At 40.4% G+C, this 20620-nt stretch overlaps 1 protein-coding gene across 12 annotated transcripts in view; it reads right to left on the reverse strand.

Annotated features, from left to right (window-relative positions):
* The window catches only part of MCPH1 (microcephalin 1), a 233475-nt gene that overhangs the window by 125382 nt on the left and 87473 nt on the right, over positions 1-20620 (reverse strand). For all 12 annotated transcript variants that reach the window (XR_007402838.1, XM_049095296.1, XM_025445645.3 and 9 more), the window contains one exon: positions 1638-1715. Coding sequence is in view for 11 of the 12 variants with exons in the window: in XM_049095296.1 (XP_048951253.1) it covers positions 1638-1715 (78 nt within the window). In the remaining variant the exon portion in view is untranslated. The remainder of the gene's footprint in view (positions 1-1637; positions 1716-20620) is intronic.

Below are 20620 nucleotides of genomic sequence, written 5' to 3' on the forward strand. Positions count from 1 at the left end.
TTTACAGAAAATCTTGAGAGTATGAATTTAAGCTCAGGGCTGCAAAACTTTAAACCCCTAGAGTTTTAACTCCATTTGAAGTTTTCATAGTACAATTAATACTAACATACATTGTGTAAAACTTTATAATTTGCAAGTAATTTCTCACATATTTGCCTTGGAGTCAGCTGCTGCTAGGAAGCTGAGGGCCAAATTTGAAACCAGCATTTACCTCATGTCTGTCTTCACTTTATACTGTTCTACCACTATGTTTTTCTCGTTATTTCCATTTTTCTTGTGTAATTTACTTTACCACTATACACCCTCGCCCCAACTTCATTTGAGAACGCTTACGTTTGCTGCATGTTTCAAGTCATTTTATGGACTCCGGAAGAGTCAGGCACACCACTTTCTCCACCACTTGGCTGTACTTCCTCAATGAATGTGTTAAGTAAAGAACCTCCCCATCTTTTAATGGGTCTCTCTTTTTACAGTTAAGCATAGTGTATAAATTCAACAGAGGTAGCACAGCTTGGTGTCAAGTTTAAACATTATCTGGTAATAAGATAGCTCCACTGCAAAAGAAACCTTGTTTCTGTGATGTCTCAATGACCACACAGCAAACACTGAGATAGAGAAATGATATGATAGGACAAACTGGCAACAACATACTTGATACCATGTGCCCACACAGACAGGTAAAATGCATTTCAAAGACAAGCCTCATGTGTTACATAGAATTACATGTACTCTCTGATGACAGAGAGTAGGGGAGATTTGCGTCTTTGCACTCCAATTCCTTACATGATATATCAAACAGAGTCTTGCCAACAGGAATGTTTTCTCTCCTTAAGAAAATCTTTATAAAGTGTAGAGAAAATCAAACCAATAATCTTAAATATGAAAACAAAAGCAACCTCACAATCTAGATAACTCAGTAATAAAGGGCAGTGTCCTACACATAATGAAACAGCAGATAACATCAGCCCCCGTCACAGATAAAAATCACCACTTCACTTTCAGGTATTGATCTTCCAAAAGAATAAATTGTATCACATACCAGTTAACTTTTTTGAAAATGAAAGCCAACATCTACACGATCCTGCTTCCAAGTAAGCCTGAAATTACCTATTTAATTATCAATCTTTAAAAGAAATTGGAACCTCCACTAAGCATTTGAAATATTTAAAATTTAAAATTCAGCAAAGTTGAAGTTGATTTTGGAAGCTGATTTTGGAAAAAGTATCAGAACATAAGGACTGTATCATGTTGCTAGCAGGCCATGACTTTTATACCTATCAATTCTATCTTTATGAGCAGTAACAGCTTTATTTCTTAAAGCAGCAAACAAGATATCATACCACCTCCTCAAGAATCTAGTCCTTTTTCATTTTTTGTTTTTCTCAAGGACTTTCATAATTAAAATTCTTTAAGATTTCATTCTGCAGAATTATTTTTTTTGCAGAATATTCTCACATTCCCACATTTTCTCTCACAAATAGATTGAAAAAGTATTATGAAAGATCTATAAAATGTGTTTTTAACTGTGAGCATACTTGGTTTTGACTTAATAAAAATTTGAGTCTGTATCGATGCAAATAATAATTTCCTGAAAATTCCAAGTTGTATTTACCATAATAAAATAACATCTGACTTACAGGAGCTGCAGGGAAGTAGTTAGAAAGTTCAAACGGTTCCTCGGAAATCCAGTGACCCATTTCCAAAGACCACAGTACCTACAAGTGACACAATAAAAAGAACATTTATTATAGATTCATTAGGCTCTCAGTGGATAATAAACCACTTTGAAGAGATGGCCAAAACAAAACATATGCAGTGACTATGCACTCCATAGATCTGAAGCAGATGTGTCTTAAATACCAAGTACCATAGAGTCGTCATGTTGAATCAATCTTATGAATCATAAATGCTTCTTTAAGAAAAAAAAGTTTCGCAATGATGAGAAATCTGGGTTATTATCTTAGTGAGGCCAACTACTAAACACCACCCCAATAATAAACATATGAAATACTTTTTTAAGAATTCCAAGTTTCCAATTTAAGGAATAATTATTGACAATCCTCAGTAAATATTCCAGGATTTTATTAATTTAAAAAAAAACACATTTAAAAAAAAAATAAAAAAATAAATAAAAAATAAAAAAAACACATTTATTAGGAGAAGATAGATCATAAGTTTAAATTCAAAAAGCAGCCCTTCTGGCATGTGACTTTGTTTCTAACATGGACTAATATTTTCAGAAGTTCTCCTAAAGCATTTGAAAATCCTTCCCTGACTTTGGAAGGATAAAATATTTCATAAACAAGCTTTCAGTATTTTTATTTATTATTGTTATTTGAACCCACATATTTTAAATGATCAAAATGATGTTTTTGTTTTTAATTCAACAATGTTCAAGATTCTACAGTCCTCTCCACTTGATGACCGAACTCCCTGAAAATCTGTTTCTATTTCCATGCACCAATAGAATTATACAACAAAAATAATCAAACTGAATTACATATCCCATATTTATTTTTCATCTGCAATTTCATTTCTTACATTCGGTGAATCCACTCTCTTTTCTAGAGCAGCTATATAAAACAAGTTCATTCTGCTGAATTAAGGGGATGAAGAAAGGAGTTTTCCTGTTTGGTAGTTTCTAAGATTCAGACCCATCTATGGGAGCTTGGTCTTAAATATTTCCTTTTTTATATAATGAAGCTAATACTTATCCAACGTGAGTGAGTGAGCCGTACTTCATTTCTAAGAAAAATGAGCATACCAGTGGAATAAAGACAGTAACAAGACACAGAATCTGAATGACAATTTCTAGCACCGGTCTGGATCTTACTTTAAAACTGATGCATTTATTCACTCAACACTGTTTTCTTCATTTCACTATCCACTCATCTGTGAACAACGTGTTGAGAGCCTCCTGTGAATAAGAACCCATGCTAGGTCCTAGAAACACAAACGCAATCCCAGAGGAGTTCACCCTCTGGCAGGAGGGCATGAAGACAAACCACAAATGGTGATTTCCCAAAACAGTTCTGTGGGAACCTATAGAAGAAGGAAACTAACTCAGTCTAGGAGAATCAAGGAAGGGTCCACAGATGAGGTGACATTTTAAGCAGAGTCTTAAAGGATGAGTAAGAGTTCATCAGGCAACGACAGAGAAAATGGGGAGGGGAGAAGACATTCCAGCACAGAGAATGCCATAAGCCAAGGCAGGGTTAAAGTGGGCTTTTTTTTGTTGTTGTTTTGTTTTGTTTTGTTTTTGGCTAAGGGTGCTTTGGAAGAAGAAGTAAGAAATTCGGGTTGGTTAGATTCCTAAGTAAGGTATAACAATATACCGTTTCTATCCCTGTGTGCGCAAGGGCATTAGCACATGGCAAAAGAAATGCTGGTTGACAGAATCAGAAGACAATCCAGAAAAGACGAGAGAAAGAGCTCTGAGGGTGCTGGGCCCCGGGTGACAGAATGGGAATGGAGTATAATGCAGGGCAATGTGTCTTCACTATAGAGAGAAGAAGCAATGCGGTGTGTTCCCAAAGACCCTATTCTTTCTTCACTTAGATCTGGTGTATAAGTGAGCATTTTGTCAGTTAAGTCTGTTTTTGCTTTCCCCTGATTTTACTGTCTAACCAATATAGATAGACATATACATATATATGCACGCACACACACACACACAATACACACATATATATCTTCATAAGGTCAATGAAAGAGGGTATGAAAATAAATAGTACACTGAAATCATGTTTCTTCAGAGGTGGTTAAATCATTTAAGTAATACAAGGTTTATCTTACGGAGACACACTAACAACACACGTGTGGTTCCTTACAAGTCTGTGATTAGCCCAGGAAGTAAAATGTAAAACGTTTCAAAATCATGTTCATTTCAGACATGAGGCAATGTGAAAGAATTAGAAAGTGAGAAACATAATGTACCAGGGAGAGAATCCAAGGAGCCAGTCTTAAAACTGCGTGTGGCATTTGAGTTCCAATGTAGTCCACATTAAAATGTCAAGAGAGCCTCCTGGAGAAAATTTATGCTCTCTGAGCTTGTCCCTTTCTAAATGTTATAAAAATAAAACCATAAGGCATCTAGAGTAGAATTTTGCTAAGTGAATTAATAAAGTGAATTTATGTAGGCATCCCAAGAATTAATACTGGACAGAGATAATAGAAAACATTAATTCGACTGTAACAAAATCATCAAATCAGAAATAGAGTGTAAGCTTTCTGCTTTAGTTCTTTCATTAGCCAAAGTTATCTTTAGTAGTGTTACATATTGAGAAAATCTAACTCTGCAAGATCACAGTTAAGGCCCTAAGTGAACTAAAAGGTTAACCCATCATACTTCCCATCGTATATGTGATAGAATAAAAATAACTAAGATGCTAAATAAAGTTAGAAATTAGGTTGCATAAATACAGAGGATCAAATTCCACGTTTATAGCCCTTAGCATGAAGGCTGAGTTAGTTCAGCATTCACTGAGAATGAATATAATATTTTTGACATTTTAAAATTGTCATTCATAAAACGTGAACCCTGTTGATGAATCTAAATAGAAACTGCTTGTCTTATTATTAGATTAACAGCTACTGACGAGACAAATTTCCACAATGTAGGCGTGACCAAGCAGTTAATTCCATACCAGGCAAAACACAAATGGTCTTATTTCGTTTTATATACATCTAATCATTCTATTTGAATAATGTGAGTCAGTGGAGCTATGGTGAACCAAAGCCAGAAAATGTCATCGGTACTGAAGGCAAGTCAATAATAGCATCATTTACAAGGAAGACAAGGAAGCTGACTTATGGTTAACATATAGCAAGATGAGCACACCTTTATCTTCACCTTCTCCCAGACTCAACCAAAGGGATGGAATTAAAAGGAATGAGAAGAGTCTACAGGAGATAAAACAGGATGATATTTTGGAAGTTGCAGAGCAGATGAATGAATTATAAAGGACTTAGAAGAGCAAAGGAAGTTCAAATTTAATGTCTAGAGAAAGAGGTCCATAGGAAGCATCCAATTCCCTCCACAGATTCTCTAAAAGGCAAACAAATTGGTGGTCCTGAATACCTCTGAAAATGGGGTACAGAACAGGGTAAAAAGGATATATCCCCTACCTCCTCATTCACCCTCCTCTAAAATATAAGACAAAACTAAAGTCAGCCTGTTCTGAGAGCAGTGGTGGAAAGCGCCAGGGAAAACCTCACCAGCCCTCCCCCTGGGACACCAGATATTCTTTTCCAGGGACACAGATGAGCCCCAGGGGGAAAAAGACATGCAAATACTAAAGCTTGTATCTCAAACACCTCAATTCACACCAAATTATCTATACACCACTCAGGCAGGCAGAGTTTCAATCAGCTTTTCAGTGCCTCCTTATAGAACATGACTTTATACCCATTTGATAAAAGCCTCTAGCTTGAAAACATAGACCAAACCAAACAAGAATGGAATTCCTGGGATCCCAGTGGTGGAAAGTCCCTGGCTGACAGCAGCTCTGTAGACCTAGAGAGAACCAGTCTCAAGGGGAAGAGAATAAATGGGCTCATGGGTGGTGTCTCCAAGAAAAAAATATATGGGATGGGAAGATAATCTGATGTAGAGACAGATTTGAGAGAAGAGTTATAATAATAATAGAAGTTTTTGTGATTGGTTGCTGATAGGTGCGTAGGAAACTAAGCAATCAAAATAACTGTCGACAATTAGCTCAGGAAAACCAAAAAGCACAAATTATCAGAGATGAATCATAGTACATTACACGGCTCAGTTCAAATAGCATCCACATACTCAGTTCCTGTGTGAATGTGTGTTTATACGCATCGATAAAATGTTTAAAAATGTAACATATTGAGTAGACTGCCGAGAAGAGTGGGGAGTAACCAAAGGCAGCCATAGTGTCATATTTTGATCCTCCATCAAAGGAATTCTATAGATAATGTCTCAAAGTGAATTTAAAAAAATAAAAAGGCAAGAAAAACATTTCATTCAGAAATATGGAGGTAAAATATCAGACGGCTACTTCAGGAGTAACACTCCAGGCTGGGAAACAACAGGGCAGGCGGTGCCATTTTTTTTATTATAAAGCCTAGCAAATTATACTTGATCTTTAAAAACACTCTGTTTTGGATAATTTTAGTCTTACTAAATGAGACTTTTCATTTAATCATCACCCAGATTTCTGTATTCTGTGATTACCCCACGAAACTTTGCTCTTCTATTTCAAAAGGGCTTTGCAACTTGAACCAGTTTGCTGATATCTATGAGGACATCTTGCTGAGCCTGTAATTGGAACTGAGCTGAATCTATAGATCAAAATGGGGGAGAACCAAAGAGAAAAACAAATACCATCTGATTTCACTTACATGTGGAATCTAAAAAACAAAACAAACAAACAAAACAGGAACAGGCTCCTAGAGAGAGTGAGAGAGCGAGCAATCCAGTGGCTGCCAGAGGGGAGGAGAGGAAAGGGATGGGCAACATAGAAGGGGAATAAAAGGTACAAATATCTGGTTATAAAATAAATAAGACCCTGGATGCAATACACAGCACAGGGAATATAGTTACTACCTGACAGCTTTGTATGGTGGCAGAGAGTAGCTAGATTTATCGTGCTGATCACTCCCTCATACATGTAAAGGTTGAATCACTTCATTTGTCCTCCTGAAACTAATATAACATTGTATGTCAACTATACTTCAAGGAAAAAAAAATGTTGAAGGGGGGGTCTGACTACTTAAAACAGATCCATTTTCCCAAATTCATGAACATAGTATCTCTCTCTGTGCTTGGGTCTTTGATTTCTTTCATAGAGTTTTATAGTTTTCAGCAGGCAGATCTTACAAATATTTTTGTCAGGATTTAAATATTTTAATTTCTGTGGATGCTAATATAAACTGCATTTTTAAGGAAAAAAATCAGAATTCCAGTTGTTTATTGCTAGTACACAGAAATACAACTGAATTTTGTATATTGACCTTCGTACCCTGTAACCTTGCTGAACTCACTAGCTGTGGGAGCTTTTTTGTAGATTTGTTGATAGTCTCTGTGTAGACAGTTATGTCTTATGCGAATAAACAGTTTTATTTACTCCAATCTGTGTGCCTATTTTTTGTTTAGTTCCCTTAATGGACTAAGACTCCCAATACAATGCCAAAGAGAAATAGTGACAGCGCTGCAATTGCTGGAACTCCTTCGTGAGGCAGATTAATTTGATTTATTACAAACAAAAACAAAATCAAAACAAAACAGGACAGCACAAACCCAAAGTGTTTCTGGGCGTAAATGGATGTACCTATGGAAAGCACAATGTTTCTTTGTTTTGCTTTATTTTTAAATTTAAAAATTTTATATTGTTATCTAGGACTGGCACTGGCTACTGGTCCTGGTGCTTTTATGAACTGCTTCATTCTCCTTCTCCAAGGAATAATCAGAAAATTCAGACTGGTCGGTATAGCTCAAGATCAGTGAATGTCACTTTATAAACCAAAACCAATCAAATTAATTTCTCTTAACATTCACCTTAACTTCCTTCTTTGTGGGAAACAACAATATTCTTTGAATACAAAAGACTTCACATTGTTCAACATATCTGCTGATCAAAACCTAATCTGAAGGTCAGAAACTTATGCCTCAAGTTTAAACTGTGGGAATTTAGTTAATTTCAAATAGTTCAAAAGTATACTTGTTTCTCTAACCGTCATCATTGTTGTCATCATTACTGACACTTGATGAGAGGTTGTCATCATTACTCTCACTCCTATCACCCATCCTTGACCCCACCAACTGCTAGAAAACTTAGCTGCAAGAGTTCACGGAGGTATAAAAACATACATTCAGCATTTGCAAATTTCTTCTTTCTTATAGAAGAGGAACAAAAACTGTAATCACTAAATGTTTTTGCTATTTTAAGGTACCAAGAAAACAATACAAATCAAATTACAAATATTTTTCTCATCAGATTTTATAGATTCTTTGCCTCAGGTATAAGAGTAATTAATTTGCTCAAACACCACCACCTTAAGAGAATTTGCTGCTCCGTACACTGTTATGACTTTTCCCACCAAGAGAACAATATTTATGTTTTCTCCATAACTACACACTGTAGTAAACTGATTAACACCACAGAATCCAGGCAACTTGGTTAAACTAACCTCGGCCTCTCTGCATCCCTGCAACAAGAGGTATGTTTAACCTGTCTCATGAAAACGTTATACATCATTATAAATTATAAAAGTACCACATAGCTAATGAAATAGTTGTGGCAATGAAGCTATTTCTAGGTTACACTTCAGGATTAAAAAGTTGGGGTTGGGGGCGCCCGGATGGCTCAGCGGTTGAGCATCTGCCTTTGGCTCAGGGCGTGATCCCAGCATTCTGGGATCCTGTCCCACATTGCGCTCCCCGCAGGGAGCCTGCTTCTCCCTCTGCCTGTGTCTCTGCCTCTCTCTGTGTGTGTCTCTCATAGATAAATAAATAAAATCTTTAAAAAAAAAAAAAGTTGGGGCTATCGATAGTATGATTTGTTAATAACAAAAGAATAGGGTATCGGGTGCTTATGTCCTGACCACTTTGGAGCCAGAAAACAGAGGAGGTCTGGTCTTCTGCAAAGACCAACTTGAACTGGCAGGGTTTCAAGGCAATAATATTGGTTCCAAAATAAGCCATTCCTCTGTATTTCCAACACATCTCAGAACATCAGGAAATGCTTTATGTTATTCCGTAAAGTTATTTTAAAATACAAACCCATTCCATAGATGTAATGCCTCCGTCAATGAGGCAATTTTCCATATGTGATTTTTAAAAATTGAGTTGAAATTCTCATAATGCACAAGTAACTATGTTAAAGTGTACAGGTTAGTGGCATTTGGTATATTCACCATGTGTGCAACTACCACTTCTCGCTCCTTTCAAAACACCTTGCTTATTCCAGGAGTATACCCCGTACCCTCCAGGTAACCACCCCCGCCCCTTGCCACACTCTACCCCCTGGCAGTGACTAACCAGCAGGTGGTCTCGGAGGACTTGCCTAGGCCATATATGCAACAGGACAAGAATCAGACAACATGTGGCCTTTGTGTCGGGTTCGTTTCACTCAGCATAATGTTTTCAAGGTCCATTCAAGTTAGGATTTGAATGAAGACCAGTGATAAGTGTCAAAAATGCTTGTTTAATAACAGTAGCTGATACTTATTGAGTGCTTATGGAGCACTTTATTTAGATGACCCTTTAATCGTCTTACAAATAAGTACAAGTACGGAAACTGAGTCTTGGACAGTAGAACTGCCTTACTGGTCACACAGCCAGTGAGTGGCAAAGTTATACCATTGAAACTCGTTGTCTTGTCCATCAACCTTTCAAACACACGTAGCATGTGACGTGCAGCCATGGAATAATGATACCCACGTTTCAGGTAGTAGAAGATAAAAATATCCTCTAGGCTATCTCTGCTTCCAGAGACAGATGCCAGAAAGGATTTGGCCTACAAATTGAGGAAAGGCTGAATCAAATTAGAAACTCACTTGCTTTCAAGCAAGGTGAATAAGCAACTTACTGCAAGTATTCAGGTCTCTGCACCCACAGAGGAGTCTTGCACTGACAAGGTCAGGGAGCCTAAGGCCGTGCCTCTCCTTCCATCTCCTGTGTGACTTGCATCCTCCGGAAGCAGCCCCATCTCCCCCTTCAAATACAGTTGGTTCCTCTCTAGAACCTTCCAATGCAGCACATGGTCCTAGGGCCAGCAACTCACACATCACCTAGGAACTGGTAGCCTGTGAAGGAGCTTAGGACAGAGACCTACTGGACCTCAATCTGCATTTAATAAGATCCCCAGGGGACTCAAGTGTGATTAAGTGTTTAAAAAGCACTGTTCTGGCTGTCTCAAAAAAAAAAAAAAAAAAAAAAAAAAAAAAAAAGTGGCAAGAAACCAAAACCTTAATACAACCTATTTAACCAAGAGAGATAAGATAAGCAATAAAGTACTAAAAATAAGTAGTTAAGAAGTCTTTTTCCTTTTTAAGAGATATCAACTGACAAGACGAAATACCAGATAGTAAGAGGAAAAGGATGCCGTGCATTGATATATGCTCGAATAGTCTTACTAAAAATTTGAGTTACATGTATACGGGCATTTACGTGATATTTGTGCTGCTTGTGTCTTACCTCATCTTGTCCACCCAGAAAAAAATGAAAATGGATTATTCGTGGATCTTAGAGCTTAACGGCTCACTATTAGCCACTTTTTACATATAGCTAAGCAAAGACCAGGGTGACCCAGCATTTCACCAGCACACTGACATGTGGAGTCCGAACATCTTTATAAATAACACAAGCTCGTATTTTTCTTATCAAAATGAAAACAAAGAAATAAATATAACACATTCCAATGTAACTAAAACAAACATCAGACATATCACTTCACTGTATGAAAACACAGTGGAAATTATTATTACCACCATAGACAATAAGCCAAATATTATGGCTACTGTGAGCAATCACTGATTCTTACTCTTTCTGTGAATTTGAGGCATAAGGATTTTTTTTTTTCCTTAGATGAGCATCAGGCCATCTTATTTTCAATGAGTTTTAACACAAAAATCGTGAACTATGTGGATATCTTCATGATATATGAGGCACATTGTTTTTATACGACACTTTTAGCTCATCAGAGGCAAAAACAAATTCTGAGGTTCTTTAAAGAAATAAGTATGTAAAAAAAAAAAAAAAAAAAAAGAAATAAGTATGTTTAGTCATCTACCTACCCACTTATTCATTCTACGAGTAAGTACTCTGTTTCAGTTCGATCCCAGGTCCTGGGCCAGGTGAGAAAAGACAGGCATGGTCTCTGCCCTCAAAGTGCTAAATAGCCAAGGGTCTGTTAAAGACATTCTGCTTTTATGTTTGAAACTTCCTGTGCTTTGACCTAGTCCCTTGTGCCAAGGAGGGTATGGCTATCTCTAGGGGGGTTTCGCCACCAAAATATACTGTTTACAAGTTAAAAATTGAAACAAATGTTCTACTACACTAAAGTCATACGTGGCATATCAGAAATACCTGAAAGGTCGAATGGTACAAACTTCCAGCTACAAAATAGTTCATGGAGATGTCACGTACAGCATGGCGGCTATTTGAAAGTTGCTAAATGAGTAGATCTTAAAAGCTCTCATCACAAGAAAAAAATTTTTTATGACTGTGTATGGTGATCAATGTGAGGTAGGCTTACTGGGGTAATCACTTCACATATACAATTAAATCGTTATGTTGTATGACTGAAGCTAACAAAATGTTATATGTCGATTACACCTCAACTTAAAAATTGTGAATGATGTTAAGAATTTGTATATCATTCTTTCTTGTTTTGTTATTAGCTAATAAAATCAAAGTCAAAAAGAATTATATAAAGAGGGGAGGTGCTTGGCTGGCTCTGTCGGTAGAATGTGCAACTCTCTGGATCCCAAGGTTGTGAGTTTAAGCCCCATGTTGTGTATAGAGATTACTTAAAACCAAATCTTAAAAAAAAAAAAAAAAAAAAAAAAAAGAATTACATAAAACAAAATTCGGTGGAGAGGTGTTTTTCTGTGCACTAAAGGACATTCTCCCGTGGTGGTAAAAAAGACTGACTCAAAAAGTAGATCCATCTGTACCTATGGCAAGATGCTATTTCAGTTGACAAAACCACTTATAGTCACATATTTCTCATTCTCCGGCAAAGAAAAGCTCAAAGTGTTTTCTGTAGAGAACATTCCAGGGCAATGAATTTTAGGAGAAATGTATTGTGTGGATCATAAAAAGTGTCAGGTAGCAAAATATACAATGCTGTCGATGATAGTTTTGAAGAATGTCTGACAGTTGTCTAAAATCCGGCATTTCTTACATCAGCTCTCTTCAAAACCATCAGCTCTCTTCTTTTCAAGACTATCACGGAAGTCTAATTCACAGAGGTACTTAGGCAGACACAGAGTTCACGTGTGCCGTTCTTTGGCAACCTATTTTAATTTGGGGATAGAGCTTAGACACCTGAAAGGATGGAGGGCAAACAACATCCTCAACATTCCTGGCAGATACAAAATGACATGTAAGTGACCAATCGCTGAAGACCATGAAACTTCAAGAAGTGCCAGCAAATCAAATCGTGGTTGTGTGCTTTTGACAAGAATCTCAAGAAAAGATATTTCTGTGTTGTTATTGCACATGAGAACGGTTTCATTGGGCGTCAGAAACACAAGTGACAACTGTGTTGTTGCAGAATGGGAAGTTCTGCAGTGGGAAGTTGCAGAAGTGACATAATAAGATGAACCAGGAACAGCTGGGTGGCTCATTCGGTTGAGCGTCCCTGGAGTCCAGGGATCCAGTCCTGCATTGGGCTCCCTGCCCTGCAGGGAGTCTGCTTCTTCCTCTCCCTGTGCCTCTCCCCCTGCTTATGCACTCTCTCTCTCTCTCTCAAGTAAATAAATATTTTTAAAAAAAGAAAAAAAGAAAAAAGAAAAAGAAAGATGCATCTGTAGGTACAGCTGGAATATTTTCTAGAAATAAGCTTTGAATTTGTGACACAACTCCATACTAAGTGGATGTCTTGGAGTCTTCAGTCATAAGGCGACAAGGAGATGATCTCAGGTTTAAAAAAAAAAAAAAAAACAATTAGGAAGTGGAATCTGATGTACCATTAAACAAAAAAACACTGCAGTTCCTGAAGGCCCAAATTACAAAGGGGCCACAAATATCAAACAAAACCGAGTCTCTTAACTTGCTGATTTTCAGCCTCATGCTTTTAAACTGTTTGACAAATATGACACCTTTTGCTTTAATACGCATTACCTTCGGGCAGCCCCGGTGGCCCAGTGGTTTAGTGCCGCCTTTGGCCCAGGGCCTGATCCTGGAGACCCGGGATCGAGTCCCACATCGGGCTCCCTGCATGGAACGTGTTTCTCCCTCTGCCTGGGTCTCTGCCTCTCTCTGTGTGTGTCTCTCATGAATAAGTAAATAAAATCTTAAAAAAAAAATACACATTACCTTCATCTGGTTTCTTCTTTCCTGCTAAGCTGATAGGTTCTGCTGCTCCACAGGCACACGCCCAACTCACTGGGATAAAACCACACTGCCGGGCTCCAGGAACATGCTCCTTCAAGTGGCCTTACTACAAAGCTCGAATCGTGTTAGGTTGCCCATCCAGCTGCCTTAACTGTTGTCTATGATTCACGTCACAGCAGGAAGTTTAGAAATAGTCATGTGGTTTCTACTTCCTCAATTATTGTGCAACTTCCTCCCCACGCTTGTTGCTCCTAAGACTCCTGACAGCAACCATCTTTGTCAGATCCAATGGCTGTTTCTCTGCCTTCGCTGTGTTGGTTTTCCAGTGGCATTCCACGTGGTCAAACATAGCCTCCTCTATGGGACAGTCCCCTCTAACTCAGCATCCCACCGTCCTGGTGCTCCCCCTCATCACTGCCTTAACTGCCTTGGTCTCCCTTGCTTGATCCTCCTCTTTCCCGACTTCTAAATGTTGGCCCAGGGCTCAGTGTTCGACTTTGCTTCTCCCTTCACTGTACACTCATCTCCTAGATACCATGGCTCTAAGTTCCATCTATGCACAAATGGTTCCCAAAGGAATATTTATAGTCCTAACCTTTGCTCTGGACACACGTATGTGCGCGCACACACACACACACACACACACAACTTAATGAGATATGGGTTAGCTCTACATGAATGTCTAATAGGGATCCCACACCCAATATGTATAGATCAGAATTTTTTCTTGTACCCCAAACCTGCAAACATTTTTCTCCCCTGAGGATTCCTTGCCCCAGTAAATGCTACCACTATCTACCCTCAGTTGCTCAGGTAAAAAATTTGGGTAGGAGACATCTTGACTTCTCCATTGACACGTGCCGCATGTTACCAAGTCCTGTGAGATCTTCCTAATAAAGTACAGCAGTCTGATCTCTTCTCTCCACCTATCTGCCACTATGCTAGTCGTGCTCAAGAGCATCCGTTTCCCCCCACCTCTCTCCTGCTCCTCTCTGCGTGGTTTTTCTTCCTCTGTATCATAGTGTGCTGGCGTGTGTCTCTGTCTCTTTTCTGTCTCTCTGTGTGTCTCTCTCTTCTTTCTCTCTCCTTGTAATCTCTGACGCAGATGATCATAACTGTCTTCCTCTGGTCAGTCTGCTTACTCTAACCTTCCTGCAATCCATTCTTTACGCAGAAGCCAGAGAGAGAAAAGCCTGTCACTCTCTAGTTCACACACTCCAGCAGCTTCCCGAACTCCTGACCGTGACCTCCAGGTGCTCTGGTCCCTGGCAGTCTCTCCAAATACCTATCCTTTTACTCCTCCTCAAAGCGCCTCAGGGCTTTCGCTTCCATGCAAAGTCTCAGCTTCAAGACCCGTGCACTTGCTTTGCTGTGTCGAATGTATTAACTAGAGTGTCTGGCCCCTTCACAAAATTAAAGAACAGATTATTAAAGATATGAATTCCAAAAATGACGATGGAATCTCAATGGTTGTGTTCAGAGTGACTTCACAGACTTCTCATGCTCCAAGACAGCTCTCCCTTAAACTCCTCTACGAGTCGTCCTTGATGACAATCACGATCCCGTTGACAAATCTTCTCAAATGTTCTCAGGAAGGGCAGCACCAAAGCCCTTCATTTTCCAGGACAATCACTCTTTTCCTATCTGTCCTCAACCATGATTTCCTACAGAACTAGGAAAGCACAGTGGATCCACTGAGGAATTGCCAGGATGAACCAAAAGGATGGCGGGGAGGATGGAGGATCAGAACAGGACCACCTATGTCCTATGTCCTGGGGTGCCCAGGGCCAGTTCTGCAGCTTGCCCAAGGTTCTGCAGAGGAAAAGTGTGGGCATTCTTCAGTAACTACCTCACTGAAAAGAGCGAAGTACGACAAGCCATACGTGTCTCCACAAGCAGAACCCATTATTTTAATAACAAAAGTTTACAAATTAGGTGTAGTCATCTTTGAGATGACTATTTACAGCCACTGCTTTAGGACAATGCCATTATCAAGACTGTTTCAAAGATACACATTCAAGTCGGACAAGTTATTTTTTCTAGTATCTCCATCACTCAACACAAACAGGGTCTTTCTCTATAGCAAATATGTTCTGTAAGGACCTGATGAGACAGTGTGTATGAAAATATATTTTAAAGTGTAAGTACTTTTTATCAAGGTATAATTATCTGTGGCACAGTAAAAACAATAAAATCTATGTCAATTCAGAGAATCAAACAGGAGACGTCAGTCAGCTTGGTACGATAAGTGTCTAGCGCATGGTTGCAGCCAACAAACGTTTGCTTAGAGAGAACTTAAGACAACAGCTCAAAAACCCTAGTGACAAATGTGGTACACCAAGCACATTTTGCTTAAACATTATTCTTAGAATGTGCTCAGACATTAAGGTTAAAAAAAAGAGAGAGAGAGAAAATGGTTTTCAAGAGGAATCTTTTTTACACAGTCTTGGGAGGATAGCATGATGGACTACAACACCAGAGACAACCCTTGACCTCAGGTCCAGTTCTGCCCCTGGTTATAGTTCTAGGAGAGTAACTCAGCCTTCTTCACTAGCAGACGAGAGGTCCACACTGCAGGAACCACAGGCCTCATTCTAATTCTGACACCTGATTCTATGTTCACACCAATTAAATCAGACTCACCATGTACTGAATCCAGTGTGAGAAAGTCAAAATTGCATCACATCATTTCAAGAAAATTAACTCATCATGACATCATTCTCTGATTTTATGAAACACTTGATTATGAAGTGTTTTTTGTTCTTTTATCAACAGTTAAACTGTCTTGAAATTTGGCTGTAGAACTGACAGGAACTCTGTATCAGGCCTTATTCCTAAGCTGTTCAGAATCCACGTGTTTTGACCTGAATAGAGGCTGAATTAGTCCTCACTGCTCTGTGGTGTCTTTGAGGTGGAGATGGGGCTTTATCATGTAACAGGAGCCAGAAGGAAGAAGCCCGGGTCACTGGCATTCCACTACCTTTCGCTGAACACAAAGCAGAGGAAAGGTAAAGCAGCACTGTAGATAAGTCAGGGGAGAATGGAGGAAACACCAGATAGGTGAAAGTTAGAAGACAGACGCTCTAAGGAATTCAAAGAGCACTATGCTTAAATACAATGCAGCAAAGAAGCTCTTGGTCTATGGGGATCCTTCGGTCAAATCGATTTCTTTATTTTTCTGTGTTATACTTCCTGTCTCCCACGAAGAGGAAACAGGGCAACTCGTGACACGGTTTTCTGTTTCTCTGTATCTGCCAGACAATTTAGTCATGAAGAAGCAAAAACACAAGTTATTCTCTCTGCTGAGAACAGTGGGGTTAACGAGAGTAGGCACTGGTGTAAACACATACACATTGTCAACAGGGTTGTCCAAAAAAAAAAAAAAATTTTTTTTTAAATAAAAATTCAAACTGAATTTTGTTATAAAATCGCCATAATTTTTTTGATATGACTAACTGAGCCACATACAACCATCTAATTTTGAAGAACTGCTAGAAGGCTCCTTTACAAGCAATTTCCAGAGAATACCACACAAACCCTGAAATAAAAACATTCTCAGTAATGTTTTTCTTGGAGGCAAGCTTATATAGCTAGCCAAAAGGAATATTTTAAGAATCCCCCAAATTGCATTGGGGACAAGGAAAAAGGAGGGGACCACAGAGAGAGAGGGACAGTCATTCCTTTACACAAAGACAACGTGATTCCTGAAGTATATCATATGGACGCTTCAAGTCTTGGCCCTAAAAGAAACTGCATCCTGTGGAATTCATATCTAAAGTCACACACAAGTTGCAGATGAACAGTAAATTGTGTGCTGAGCTTTAGACATTATGTGGCTTGGCTTATAAAGGGCAATGGCAGCTATTCTCACTCAAAAGAGTGTATCGTGCATGAGTTCAAGCCCCACGTTGGATGTGGAGATAACTTAAAAAAAAAAAAAAAAGTTTATCCTGTTTGTGCAACTGCATTTTTTTTCCTAAAATTAAAGAAGGGAGGCCATAGAAGGAGCAATTATCTTTGTCTCATTTAAGTGACATAAACAGGGAAAGAGATTTGGTTCATTTCTAAGTTTGTTTGTTTTTTTCCTTAAGAGTGCAAGTTAGCAGTCACCTATTAAAATCAATAAACACGCAACACCAGTGGGAGGAAACATTTGGCAGGCATCGCAAGTACATCACCAATCACAAACACGCATTTTACTGTAGGCTGCAGTAGATCTGGTCCTTTACATTTCCCAGGAACCGGTCACTTCTCACAAGTTATGAAGTGTTTAGGCATCACCGGTAAAGCCATGTCTGTAGCTGTTTTCGTAGAAGGATACTAATGCCAAAACTATTGGTCTTAAAAATCTGAGAGTGATCACTTGCAGCAACAGGAAGACCCTGAGGGTTTTGGAGAAGGTTGAAATATATGAAAATCTGTACTACGGCGGCTTTTACAGAAATGGGGGTTCCTTTTTTTTTTTTTTAAGATTTTATTTGTTCACTTGACAGAAGGAGGGGAGAACACAAGCAGGGGGAGGGACAGGCAGAGGGAGAGAGAGAAGCAGACTCCCCTCTGGGCAGGGAGCCCGATGCGCGGGACTTGATCCCAGGACCCTGAGATCATGACCTGAGCTGAAGGCAGATGCGTCCCCCTCTGAGCCGCACCCCAGCATACTGAAATTCCTGCAGACACCCAAGGGGTACTCTTCTTAGGGCCCTCAAAGAACGAATGCGGGCATACTTCCTATTGTCCACCAGCTCTCTCATCCTCGCTGGGGGTCCCCCCATCACACCCCACACTCTCTCTTCTCCTAAGTGCCAGCTGCACTCAGCGGCCTTCATGGGCCTTCTTCAGCACTCGCAAGGACAGAACGGACCGTGCATGCTGAACTCAGCTTTCATGCGACCCGGTGAGGGACGTACTGTCACACACAGGGGACTGTGGCTCAGTAAGGAGGAGTGTTCTCAGCACCCAGACAGTTCGACCGAGCCTATTCCCATTTTACCTAGGGATGGAGGTTAACTTGCAGTCTGTGAAATCCCCGGATCTGGGCCCAGCCATAGAGCTTGGCACTGAACCCTCCCATACTCAATTATTTTTCCTGTTGCTTCGTGGTTATCATCCCACTAAACTGTCAAAACATCAGAAGCCTGGATCTTGTGTTATAGGTTTGTGGGTCTTCTATTTCAAGATGACCTTAGTGCAAACGCACGGCCAATTTGGACATTGTAAGTGATGATGCTAATGTGATGGAAATACACAGGGACCTCCAAACATATGTGTATGGGTGTGTATTTTCAGGGTAGGTATTTAAATCGTGATGTTCTTTTCATCCCTATTCTCTCTGAATGACTATTTTTTTTGACTTTGGTCTTCCTAGGAGAAGCCAAGATAAAAATATATGAACTTGTCGGAAGTCACATTTTAGAGAAGAAACTGGCTTAATCAGTGGTTTAGTATGGGAAAAATAATATTAGGTTTTCAGGCGGCTGTTTCACCACTATTTAAAATCACTATACTGGTATGGTGCAATGCGTTACTTTAAAAAAATTAACTGAGTGCTTTCATGCGCCGTCTTGCTAGTGTTAAAGCCTTGAGGAAGGTGCTCAATGCTCTTAGAGCTGTCTCGCTCCTGTCTTTGCTCTGGTCTCCGAGGTCCACAGAGCTGTCCTCCCTGCCCAGGCTGGCCTGGCTCCCCACCAGCATCACCCAGTCAGCAGGAAGGAGCATGAACAGCTTCAACATGGTTAGAGACCCAAGGCAATCTATTTTACTCTTTTTCTGTAAGCATTTCTTCTTTATTTTCTTCTTAATGTTCTCTAGATGAGAACTGTCTTTCTTCTTGTTTATAATCAACAAAGCCAGTTCTGAAGACAACAAGAAGTCCTCAATCGGTGTATTGGCAGAGCCGCTTCCTTCCGGACACCCTCAGGGAGACTCTGGTCCGAGATGCCCTTGGCTGCTGAAAATCCCTGGTGTTCCCTGGCTTGTAGATACATCACCTCCTCTCCACATGGCCATCCACGCTCTGCGCCGCTCTCAGCTTTCTTAAAGCGCATCCTTACAGAATTCACACCACTTAAAAGTCACCAACCAGAGGTGCCGTGAAGCATTTGATATGGGGCTTATGGAATTAATACATTTGTACTTGTGGGACTGCAGAATGATGAACCCTCTCAAAGCTGTCCACAGCTGAGCCCCAGAAAATGTGAGCATGTCCCATGTTTCCATGGTGAAGGGGACACTGCAGGGGCAGTGAAGTCAGGGAGATGGGGAGCTATTGTGGATTATCCAGGTCAGCCTCATGAGACCACAAGGGTCCTTATAAGTGAAAGAGGCAAGAAATCAGAGGAGGTGTGACAAGAGAAGCAGAAGTCAGAAGGACTTGATTGCTGCCAGGGGCCACAGGCCAAGGAATGCAGGTGGCCTTTAAAGCTGGAAAAGTCAGGAAACAGACTCTCCCCTTGAGATTCCAGAAGGAATGTGGCCCTGACAACACACCAGGGCTTGAGCCCAGTGAAACCTATTTTGGACTTTTGACCTCCAAAATCATAAGAGAAAAAAATCTGTGCTATTTTTAAGCCAGTAAATCTGTGGTGATTTGTTACAGCAGCCAGAGAAAATGAATACAGTCCCATGGACCCCGCAGGAGAAGAAATTATTCAAGGTGATGTCACCTTGTGCTTGTTTAAGAGAGCTGCTTCTGGCCGAGTTGGCTGAGCATCTGGCAAGGATCCGTGGGTCACATGCAGGCTCCTGGTGCAACCATCACCGGGTACCCAGCTAGTGAGAGCCAGGGGGAGCAAGGGCCCTTGTGCTGGACTCACCGTCCAGGTGCTCCTGGTGCTGGGACAGGACGTGCCGTCTAGGCGGTGTCTGGCCCTGGCACTGGTGTCTCTCCAGGTTCACGAGGCCTATCTTGGTGCACAGGCTGAAAGGGCAGCCCACCCTAATGTATTCCTCTTCAATCATAAAGGATCTTTGAACTGTCCTTGTAACCACTGTTACACAGCTGCTCGGGTCACGGGCACCAGCACTGCCTGCACCTCCTTCCCCTCACAACCTGCAGCCTACCCATGGGAAAGCTGCTGCACTCCGGCCTCACAGTATTATCCACATCAGACTGTGTCTTGCCACCCAGTCCAAGCTGCGGTTTTTCTCTCACTGGGAAACTAAGAAGACAGTCTGCCAGCGGGTTCCCTGATGCTAGTCCTTCTTCCCCATGGTGAGCTCCCTATGCAGCAGGCCACCATCCTTTGAAAAACACAGGTCAGAGCACCTTGTTCCCTGCACAGAAACTTTCTGATAGCTCCTCATGACACAGAAATAGTATCCAAACACCCTACTGTGGTCCAGGTTCCCTTTACCCACTGGCTCTCTTGTCTCATCTTCTACTTTTTCTCTTGGTGAACCCCAACCAAACCTTCTTATTGTTCCTCAAACATACTGTTCCTGCCTTCGGGATTCCACTCTCATGGTAGTTGTCAGTGCCTTGAAGACTGGACACGGAGGGCTGACTTTATAGGAGCTGTCTGGGAACCCCAGCAGTCCAACCCCTGGAGGCCTGGGGTCCTGTGGGAGAAGGGGATGCACAAGAGAAGG

The sequence above is a fragment of the Canis lupus genome, chromosome 16 (assembly GCF_003254725.2).
Source record: "Canis lupus dingo isolate Sandy chromosome 16, ASM325472v2, whole genome shotgun sequence".
Lineage (NCBI taxonomy): Eukaryota > Metazoa > Chordata > Mammalia > Carnivora > Canidae > Canis > Canis lupus.